The sequence below is a fragment of the Sinohyriopsis cumingii genome, unplaced genomic scaffold, assembly GCF_028554795.1.
Source record: "Sinohyriopsis cumingii isolate HCF-2022 unplaced genomic scaffold, ASM2855479v2 utg001182l, whole genome shotgun sequence".
Taxonomy (NCBI): Eukaryota; Metazoa; Mollusca; class Bivalvia; order Unionida; family Unionidae; genus Sinohyriopsis; species Sinohyriopsis cumingii.
This window is the reverse complement of record NW_028315970.1, coordinates 473,253-484,380: the sequence shown is the minus strand read 5'-3', so window position 1 is coordinate 484,380 and position 11,128 is coordinate 473,253. Positions and strand designations below refer to the sequence as shown.

At 40.2% G+C, this 11,128-nt stretch overlaps 1 protein-coding gene across 17 annotated transcripts in view; it reads right to left on the bottom strand.

The window, feature by feature from the left end:
* Positions 1 to 652: 652 nt before the first annotated feature.
* LOC149772736 (uncharacterized) overlaps positions 653 to 11,128 on the bottom strand; it is a 98,319-nt gene continuing 87,843 nt past the window's right edge. For 15 of the 17 annotated variants that reach the window (XM_089947406.1, XM_089947409.1, XM_089947414.1 and 12 more), the window contains 4 exons: positions 7,517 to 7,594; positions 7,154 to 7,213; positions 1,093 to 1,170; positions 653 to 789 (listed from right to left, as the gene is read on the bottom strand). In XM_089947406.1, coding sequence (XP_089803532.1) covers positions 726 to 789; positions 1,093 to 1,170; positions 7,154 to 7,213; positions 7,517 to 7,594 — 280 coding nt within the window. In that variant the 3' untranslated portion in view covers positions 653 to 725. The remainder of the gene's footprint in view (positions 790 to 1,092; positions 1,171 to 7,153; positions 7,214 to 7,516; positions 7,595 to 11,128) is intronic. The other 2 variants (XM_089947417.1, XM_089947421.1) reach the window with 2 other exon arrangements.

Genomic DNA, 11,128 nt, shown 5'->3' with positions numbered 1-11,128 from the left:
GTTACGTAATGTTTAATCCAAGTGACTGTTCCTAGAATTAGCTATGCGAGCAGAGACATTGTTTTTCTTGTTCTCTCGCTGATCATGAAGAGATATAGAGTCGAACCCGTATGAGGCTACGCCTATATTTGTCGCCAACAAACGAGGAGTCCTGTGTTGATGACGTACGTGACGGTGCTGTATCCTATCATGCAGCTATCTGGCGTTTAGCAAATGGGGGTCCATTGATGATTTATCTCCCTTATCCGCCAAATATGTCAGCGCTAAAAACATGTCAGCATGTAGGCCTAATGTGTCTTTGTCCTTAGCCGTTAGATTCAAATGATTTGGGAATATACAATACATTGATGTGGACATAAAAATTAGCAGGACTTTTCTACAATCAAAGTACATTTTATTCAAACGGACTCCTCAGTCTTTTATATGATTTCAGAAGAGTTATTTTTATACAGTCTTAACTTGTCTTCTTCTTAAAGAATTATACATTTAGCCTGAAAGTCTTACTATTTGGAAAAGGAAACGTATTATGCAATGCCACGGTCGTTTTGCTAGACCTGTTTTATTACACCAAAAGAAGCAGTACAAGGTTGTAAAAGAAAAACAACCAGAGGTACATGCAAAATATGCTTTTCATTTTTGTGATTCACTGTCAAGACATAGTTCGGTTAGACGCCGATAGAAAGACATATGTTGGTTCGAAATGTATATATATATATATATTTCTCTTACCCGTCCTTCTTTATGTCGATTCCTACTTTAGGTGCTTGGGTCTCATTTAGTTCTTCCCTTCTGTAATATAAGAGATACGCATGGAAAGGTGAAAGTTATCGATGAATCAAAAATTCGTACCCTTTGGAACAATGAAACGTAGTTTCTACTGTCACAGTTCAAGGTAATAGATTCATTTTATCATACTAGGAGAAGCTATAAAAGGTTTCAAAAATAAACAACCTTTGATACACCCAAACTATGTTTTTATTATTTACTGAACGAACTGCAAAGTTAAATGCTTAGAGAATGACAGCATTTGAGGGATCAATGAAAATGTATGCCTTGAACAAATACTACTTAATTAACATGTATTCCTTTTACCCGTCCGTCTTCGTCTGGATTCCTACGCTTTCAGTTATTCCTGTTTTAGGAGGATGAGGCGCATTTTTGTCGTCTTCTCTGTAATATTGAAATAATTGCGCAGATGGCAAAATATAAATAGAATACTTAAGTCGATTGAAATACACTGCAAAATATGATTGACGTATTATGTGTCATGATACCAACAATATTGTTAACTTGCCTTTATATAAACATAAATATGGGTGAATGCATATGAATTATTCATTGCATTTGACATCAAAAGTAGCAGGACATTTGCACAGTCAAGGTTCATTTTATTGAAAGATGTCTCGTCATTTAAATATATTATTTACGAAGGGTGATTTTGATTTCGTTACAAATGGTCTTCTTGCTTTTTGTTTGAAATTCTTACCCTTTGGAAAAACTATATGGTGTAGTAAAATATATTTTTTTGAAAAGACTTAACCCCTCATAATACCTTATTATAACTACTGCTACCTCACAAATCCTGCCTACTCAGAGAAAACTGTTAAGGGAGCTAAAGATTTTCCGCCCACCGAGATGGCGGTTGAACATATTAATCTCCCCTTAATACTGCGATTGCGTCAAAGCCCGTGTATATCAGTTATTACTGGTGCGTAAGGCACGCTCTCTAAACGGAGTTAACTGTGGGAAGGTTGGGGTTGTGTTTCATGATCGGGTAAATATTCGTGAAGACACATAGTTTGCTAGCAACAAATTAGTTTCTTCTTTATATATGTTACCCAATAATAATACCTTCCGAGTATAAGTAAGAGGTAGAGGCAGGCACATCCCTTTACCCCAAAGAGGATATCTCTGGTCCTCTAACCTATTTGAGACAGCTTCTTGGTAACACACCTGGAGAATATTACATCTATCGTGGAGCCTCTTTGAAAAGTTACTATTTTCCCTTCCGCAAATCCAGCGAAAGTCGTGAAGCCGCGTGTTATGAAAGTGTCAAACGACCTGGAAGGATGACCTGTTGCGCCACCGCAACAGGTTATCCTTCCAGGTCGTATATCCCACTGGATCCAACTGAGCCCTTTGGGAGAGTGTGGACTTCGATCTCAATCCCATGGCATGCGTAATGTCAGTTAGAGAACAGTTCCGGTCAAAGGCTATTCTTTTCGTAACTGTTCTAACCTCATGAGACGAAATGCGTAACAAACTCATCCAAGCTAGAGTTATGTATTGATACGCAGAGCGAATAAAAAACTTAGTCCATAACGAAAGAGTGTGATTTGTTATATCGTTCTTTCGATGTTTGAAAGGAAGAATAGGCGTCATCTACTTGGACGCAACATTTCTGTCTTTTCAAGATTACGTTTTAAAGCGCATACTGGGTCCTGTAGATGACCTTGAATGGAGGTGTCAATAGAAGACAATGCTTTCAGTACAAGGGTTTGGTTACACATGGACGGCAGCTTCTTTTTGGCGATGAAAGAGGGATCCGTCATAAATGAAACTAATTGGTCTTGTCGGAACTACATATTATTCGGGTACATTGATACGGCTTGTATTTCGCTTATCCTGCCTGCCGTCAATAATGTGATGAGGAAGCATGTTTTGTATAAAATTGTGCCAGTTAGTCATTTGAAAGCGGATAAGCGGATGCTTTGTTTAACCAGGCTTGTACCCGTGATATATTCCACTCTGAGCAAAGAGGCAAAACGTTTTAGACCGTGTATAATGAAAGTTGAAGACGAGGTAGGATAAGTCTTTGTTTGACACATAACCTCTTTTTCATGACGATCAATGGTGTCTGCGATCATGTTGCTGTAAAGTTTGACTGTGTTTAATGCTGACATTTCTTCGTCGAAGAGCCAGAGGAGGTAGTTAGCTTTCTCAGGTATAGATGAATGTAGAGGTATAGTGTGTTCCTCTATACTCCAATGTGTAAATAAATTCCATTTGCCTTCCCAAGCTTTCAGAGTCCAGCGCATTCTTGCTTCAGCGATTGTCTCCACGACTGTTTATGTCTAAGGGCCTGTTTAGTATGATCCAGACGTGCAGGTTCAGTAGGTCTGTATTTGGGAGAAACAAGAACCGTTGTGTTTTTTTAAGTAGATGAGAGAAAGTCTTTAGTTTCTGGGAAATTTCCGTTGTAAGATTGATGAAGTGGTTGATATACGAAAACTCCCATCTGAGTGGTGAAATGAAGACGACGAGATACTCCGGTTCTCTTGCATTCTTGTATCACCTGCGTCTTATGATGTGTTGGACGCTAGGTTTATGCGTCCAGGCCGTTGCAACCTATGGATAGCGCGTCGAAAGCCCAGGATTTCGGAAGAGGGACTGGTGAGACATAGGTTGGGAGCTTGGTGTTCCATCATGTCGCAAAGAGGTCCACAAGTGATGGGTACTATCGTGTAAAGATCGGAGGGAAATTCGAGTGATCGAAGGGTCATTCCGTCTGTATAAGTTGGATATACCCGGATACATAATTTTCAGTACTTTATCAGTCAAGGAATATGATGAACTTAGACACGGACTTGTTGTTGAGGTCACCAGCAGAGAAAGTCGCAAAACAATTATATAAAAGTATGTGGACTTTGTTTGGCCTTTCCGTTTGAGATATGTCGCCACCGAAGAGTTGTCGGTTAGAATGAGGACTCCCTTTCCATTTAGAAATTCCGGCCACCAGTGAAAGGGTGTCTACAAGGCCTTCATCTCTAGCATAATGATAAGCATACGTCGGTGCTTGGGAGACCACATCCAACTGACTTTGCCAAAAGACGATAGAAGCTGAGCTCTCAGCCTTCTGTACTTGCATCCGTACCTATTGTAAACTTCTACGGTTGTATTTGCAGACGTATACCCGCTATGAGCCAAATTAGATTAATCTACGTCTGCTTACAAAACCTCACAGTTATACAAATGGCGAGATGTTGGGCCAGCGAGCAAATATTTGCATCCATTGCGATAAACTAAGCATTTATATAGGGCGCAAATGAAGGCTAGCTAGGGTGATGAGGTCTACTGCCGCGTTCAGCAAGCCTAGAAGCGAAAAATTGCACGTGCGGAGAGTTTTTTCCTTGAGAGTAACGAAGCCACCATTGTCCTGAATTTCAGTGTCAGTTCCTGAGGAAGACGTCCTATCTTTATATGGTGTGTTGAACTCCATACCTAGGTGAAGAAATTGCTGAAATGGTGCTCGGTCGGATTTGTCAATGTTGACGAGGAAACCCAGCTTTGTAAGCAGTGTAATAAGGGTTATAAAATCGTCCTCTAATATATAACTCACCTGATGATTTAGTCCAAGTAACATGATGTAGCTGCCTTAGAGCTGGTAAGACATGAGCCAAATTACAGTTGATATGTACAGTTAAGAACCTGGGACTGATGTTGAGTCCAAAATGGGAGTGTGCGGAATTAATATACGATGTTCTTGTAGGGTAATAACTGGAACTTCTTTACGCCTTATCATTAGGGACGTGAAAATGTGTGTCTTTAACGTCTATACTCATTGGGAAGTGTGCCTCTTTGATGGCATTCAAAATGTACCATGGGGTTTTCCTTGAGAACCAAGGAGCGTGAAGGAATTGATTGAGGGCGCTTATGTCGAGGATAGAGTGCTGTTTGCCTTTGGAACCAACAAATTGTTTCTATCGTCCTTTTTTGGAGAGGTCGTTCACTTCGTGCTGCAAGGTGATGGTTTTGTATGGGACCATTTCAATATATTTAGCTGATGGGACTCTTGTCAGAGGAGGACGTGTTTTGAAATCGATACAGAGTCAATTGGAAACCAGTTGTCGGGTCCACTGATAATCGTTCCCTACCTTCTGCCATACGAAAGCAAAGTATTTGTAGCCTCTCTTCTGTCGGGATCATTATTACTGGTGGTTTGGAGATGATGTCATGCATTAAGATATGGTGGCGATCATGTAGAAAAACGGTGGCGTAAGCGATCGATGCCTTCTAATCCTTGGTCCAACTTGGTTCGCGAGAACTCGTCCTCGACGAGAGGAACTAAGATGGGACAGCTTGTCAGAGATTTGTGTTCGAATTGTGCGACTTGGATCCTTTTGTTGATTTCCCGAAATGTTCTGTATCGGTTTTCCGGTTGTGGCGGAGGACCTTTGGTATCCTTAGTAGTTTGTTTGCGTACTTCATCAATCTGGCAGTTCAAAAGTAAATTATAATATAACGAATATTCTCGCAGTTTGCCCGGATGGTGATCCTTAATGAAAGCGGTGGTAGAGTTTAGTGTGTCTAATTCGGCCAATAGTAATTGATCAGCTACATTGACAGCATTAGCTAAGGTATGTTCGGTAGCTCTGTTCAAGATCCCGGCTATTATAGTGATCGACTCCCGTGCATCTAGTGTGGAAATCAGAGTAGAAGAAGATGAGCTCTATTCAACACGTTGGAAAATAGCTGTAGATACCAATATCAACATAAATCCCAAGGCTAATACATTGAGGACCAAGTGTTGAGTGTCTTCAAAATAATGTCAATCCCTCCGAATATAATATGGCTTTGTCAACCCTGTAGCTGCGATGTCAAAGTTAATTGCTGGGGTGTCCAAATGAAAATCTGGTGTATGACAACAGTACAACCGACGATGAAAACTTGATGGAATGCGCTTTTGTGTGAATACAATACGTTTGATGTTGAGATCTTGTAATAGATGAAGTAAACTATTCAACTATCTGTGATTCTGCTAGACCAAGGAGGCAATCTGACGTTGGATGGTTCCGTGTTCATCATAAAATCAACAGATGATGGATCTCTGGTCCAAGTGCTTGATAAGGTAGGAAGAAGAGGGCAGAGCAATATGTTAACAAGCGGAAAATTTATTTAAATCGAAGCTCTAAAGATTGTGTCTCTCCGCACCATATTACAGTCACGAGGTGACGAAGTAGTTTGATAACAAGCATCGTTACCTCTGCTTACATATGGAGAGGCTGACGTCTTTTAAGGTGCCTGAGAAGGAGTAGTGAGAAGTTTCGAGGTCTGGCACTGAGAAAACTCGTGTAGCGACATGGAGTGGAAACATTAATTTATAATCGGTCATCGATTAAAGAATCTCTTCTATTGACCAGGGGTTAAGAAACGTCATATGTGGCTTTCGTCGGAAGTTGAGGTACTAAGCTCCGCATCGTAAACAGAGAGTGCATTGAGGCCCTATGTCTATTAGACTGGTTTCAATAAATGTCCGTATACACTAATTCAACAGAATGAACGACACATTGACTTCCGGTAACTTATCGTGTATGTTTTGAAGTCTTTGTTCAATATGATCCCTTGTAACAGGCACAGGTCACTCGAAGCGGAAGTATACCCTCTTTGTAGGAAAGACGTCTTCCAAGTCATAATATTGAGACGGGTTACGTAATGTTTAATCCAAGTGACTGTTCCTAGAATTAGCTATGCGAGCAGAGACATTGTTTTTCTTGTTCTCTCGCTGATCATGAAGAGATATAGAGTCGAACCCGTATGAGGCTACGCCTATATTTGTCGCCAACAAACGAGGAGTCCTGTGTTGATGACGTACGTGACGGTGCTGTATCCTATCATGCAGCTATCTGGCGTTTAGCAAATGGGGGTCCATTGATGATTTATCTCCCTTATCCGCCAAATATGTCAGCGCTAAAAACATGTCAGCATGTAGGCCTAATGTGTCTTTGTCCTTAGCCGTTAGATTCAAATGATTTGGGAATATACAATACATTGATGTGGACATAAAAATTAGCAGGACTTTTCTACAATCAAAGTACATTTTATTCAAACGGACTCCTCAGTCTTTTATATGATTTCAGAAGAGTTATTTTTATACAGTCTTAACTTGTCTTCTTCTTAAAGAATTATACATTTAGCCTGAAAGTCTTACTATTTGGAAAAGGAAACGTATTATGCAATGCCACGGTCGTTTTGCTAGACCTGTTTTATTACACCAAAAGAAGCAGTACAAGGTTGTAAAAGAAAAACAACCAGAGGTACATGCAAAATATGCTTTTCATTTTTGTGATTCACTGTCAAGACATAGTTCGGTTAGACGCCGATAGAAAGACATATGTTGGTTCGAAATGTATATATATATATATATTTCTCTTACCCGTCCTTCTTTATGTCGATTCCTACTTTAGGTGCTTGGGTCTCATTTAGTTCTTCCCTTCTGTAATATAAGAGATACGCATGGAAAGGTGAAAGTTATCGATGAATCAAAAATTCGTACCCTTTGGAACAATGAAACGTAGTTTCTACTGTCACAGTTCAAGGTAATAGATTCATTTTATCATACTAGGAGAAGCTATAAAAGGTTTCAAAAATAAACAACCTTTGATACACCCAAACTATGTTTTTATTATTTACTGAACGAACTGCAAAGTTAGATGCTTAGAGAATGACAGCATTTGAGGGATCAATGAAAATGTATGCCTTGAACAAATACTACTTAATTAACATGTATTCCTTTTACCCGTCCGTCTTCGTCTGGATTCCTACGCTTTCAGTTATTCCTGTTTTAGGAGGATGAGGCGCATTTTTGTCGTCTTCTCTGTAATATTGAAATAATTGCGCAGATGGCAAAATATAAATAGAATACTTAAGTCGATTGAAATACACTGCAAAATATGATTGACGTATTATGTGTCATGATACCAACAATATTGTTAACTTGCCTTTATATAAACATAAATATGGGTGAATGCATATGAATTATTCATTGCATTTGACATTAAAAGTAGCAGGACATTTGCACAGTCAAGGTTCATTTTATTGAAAGATGTCTCGTCATTTAAATATATTATTTACGAAGGGTGATTTTGATTTCGTTACAAATGGTCTTCTTGCTTTTTGTTTGAAATTCTTACCCTTTGGAAAAACTATATGGTGTAGTAAAATATATTTTTTTGAAAAGACTTAACCCCTCATAATACCTTATTATAACTACTGCTACCTCACAAATCCTGCCTACTCAGAGAAAACTGTTAAGGGAGCTAAAGATTTTCCGCCCACCGAGATGGCGGTTGAACATATTAATCTCCCCTTAATACTGCGATTGCGTCAAAGCCCGTGTATATCAGTTATTACTGGTGCGTAAGGCACGCTCTCTAAACGGAGTTAACTGTGGGAAGGTTGGGGTTGTGTTTCATGATCGGGTAAATATTCGTGAAGACACATAGTTTGCTAGCAACAAATTAGTTTCTTCTTTATATATGTTACCCAATAATAATACCTTCCGAGTATAAGTAAGAGGTAGAGGCAGGCACATCCCTTTACCCCAAAGAGGATATCTCTGGTCCTCTAACCTATTTGAGACAGCTTCTTGGTAACACACCTGGAGAATATTACATCTATCGTGGAGCCTCTTTGAAAAGTTACTATTTTCCCTTCCGCAAATCCAGCGAAAGTCGTGAAGCCGCGTGTTATGAAAGTGTCAAACGACCTGGAAGGATGACCTGTTGCGCCACCGCAACAGGTTATCCTTCCAGGTCGTATATCCCACTGGATCCAACTGAGCCCTTTGGGAGAGTGTGGACTTCGATCTCAATCCCATGGCATGCGTAATGTCAGTTAGAGAACAGTTCCGGTCAAAGGCTATTCTTTTCGTAACTGTTCTAACCTCATGAGACGAAATGCGTAACAAACTCATCCAAGCTAGAGTTATGTATTGATACGCAGAGCGAATAAAAAACTTAGTCCATAACGAAAGAGTGTGATTTGTTATATCGTTCTTTCGATGTTTGAAAGGAAGAATAGGCGTCATCTACTTGGACGCAACATTTCTGTCTTTTCAAGATTACGTTTTAAAGCGCATACTGGGTCCTGTAGATGACCTTGAATGGAGGTGTCAATAGAAGACAATGCTTTCAGTACAAGGGTTTGGTTACACATGGACGGCAGCTTCTTTTTGGCGATGAAAGAGGGATCCGTCATAAATGAAACTAATTGGTCTTGTCGGAACTACATATTATTCGGGTACATTGATACGGCTTGTATTTCGCTTATCCTGCCTGCCGTCAATAATGTGATGAGGAAGCATGTTTTGTATAAAATTGTGCCAGTTAGTCATTTGAAAGCGGATAAGCGGATGCTTTGTTTAACCAGGCTTGTACCCGTGATATATTCCACTCTGAGCAAAGAGGCAAAACGTTTTAGACCGTGTATAATGAAAGTTGAAGACGAGGTAGGATAAGTCTTTGTTTGACACATAACCTCTTTTTCATGACGATCAATGGTGTCTGCGATCATGTTGCTGTAAAGTTTGACTGTGTTTAATGCTGACATTTCTTCGTCGAAGAGCCAGAGGAGGTAGTTAGCTTTCTCAGGTATAGATGAATGTAGAGGTATAGTGTGTTCCTCTATACTCCAATGTGTAAATAAATTCCATTTGCCTTCCCAAGCTTTCAGAGTCCAGCGCATTCTTGCTTCAGCGATTGTCTCCATGACTGTTTATGTCTAAGGGCCTGTTTAGTATGATCCAGACGTGCAGGTTCAGTAGGTCTGTATTTGGGAGAAACAAGAACCGTTGTGTTTTTTTAAGTAGATGAGAGAAAGTCTTTAGTTTCTGGGAAATTTCCGTTGTAAGATTGATGAAGTGGTTGATATACGAAAACTCCCATCTGAGTGGTGAAATGAAGACGACGAGATACTCCGGTTCTCTTGCATTCTTGTATCACCTGCGTCTTATGATGTGTTGGACGCTAGGTTTATGCGTCCAGGCCGTTGCAACCTATGGATAGCGCGTCGAAAGCCCAGGATTTCGGAAGAGGGACTGGTGAGACATAGGTTGGGAGCTTGGTGTTCCATCATGTCGCAAAGAGGTCCACAAGTGATGGGTACTATCGTGTAAAGATCGGAGGGAAATTCGAGTGATCGAAGGGTCATTCCGTCTGTATAAGTTGGATATACCCGGATACATAATTTTCAGTACTTTATCAGTCAAGGAATATGATGAACTTAGACACGGACTTGTTGTTGAGGTCACCAGCAGAGAAAGTCGCAAAACAATTATATAAAAGTATGTGGACTTTGTTTGGCCTTTCCGTTTGAGATATGTCGCCACCGAAGAGTTGTCGGTTAGAATGAGGACTCCCTTTCCATTTAGAAATTCCGGCCACCAGTGAAAGGGTGTCTACAAGGCCTTCATCTCTAGCATAATGATAAGCATACGTCGGTGCTTGGGAGACCACATCCAACTGACTTTGCCAAAAGACGATAGAAGCTGAGCTCTCAGCCTTCTGTACTTGCATCCGTACCTATTGTAAACTTCTACGGTTGTATTTGCAGACGTATACCCGCTATGAGCCAAATTAGATTAATCTACGTCTGCTTACAAAACCTCACAGTTATACAAATGGCGAGATGTTGGGCCAGCGAGCAAATATTTGCATCCATTGCGATAAACTAAGCATTTATATAGGGCGCAAATGAAGGCTAGCTAGGGTGATGAGGTCTACTACCGCGTTCAGCAAGCCTAGAAGCGAAAAATTGCACGTGCGGAGAGTTTTTTCCTTGAGAGTAACGAAGCCACCATTGTCCTGAATTTCAGTGTCAGTTCCTGAGGAAGACGTCCTATCTTTATATGGTGTGTTGAACTCCATACCTAGGTGAAGAAATTGCTGAAATGGTGCTCGGTCGGATTTGTCAATGTTGACGAGGAAACCCAGCTTTGTAAGCAGTGTAATAAGGGTTATAAAATCGTCCTCTAATATATAACTCACCTGATGATTTAGTCCAAGTAACATGATGTAGCTGCCTTAGAGCTGGTAAGACATGAGCCAAATTACAGTTGATATGTACAGTTAAGAACCTGGGACTGATGTTGAGTCCAAAATGGGAGTGTGCGGAATTAATATACGATGTTCTTGTAGGGTAATAACTGGAACTTCTTTACGCCTTATCATTAGGGACGTGAAAATGTGTGTCTTTAACGTCTATACTCATTGGGAAGTGTGCCTCTTTGATGGCATTCAAAATGTACCATGGGGTTTTCCTTGAGAACCAAGGAGCGTGAAGGAATTGATTGAGGGCGCTTATGTCGAGGATAGAGTGCTGTTTGCCTTTGGAACCAACAAATTGTTTCTAT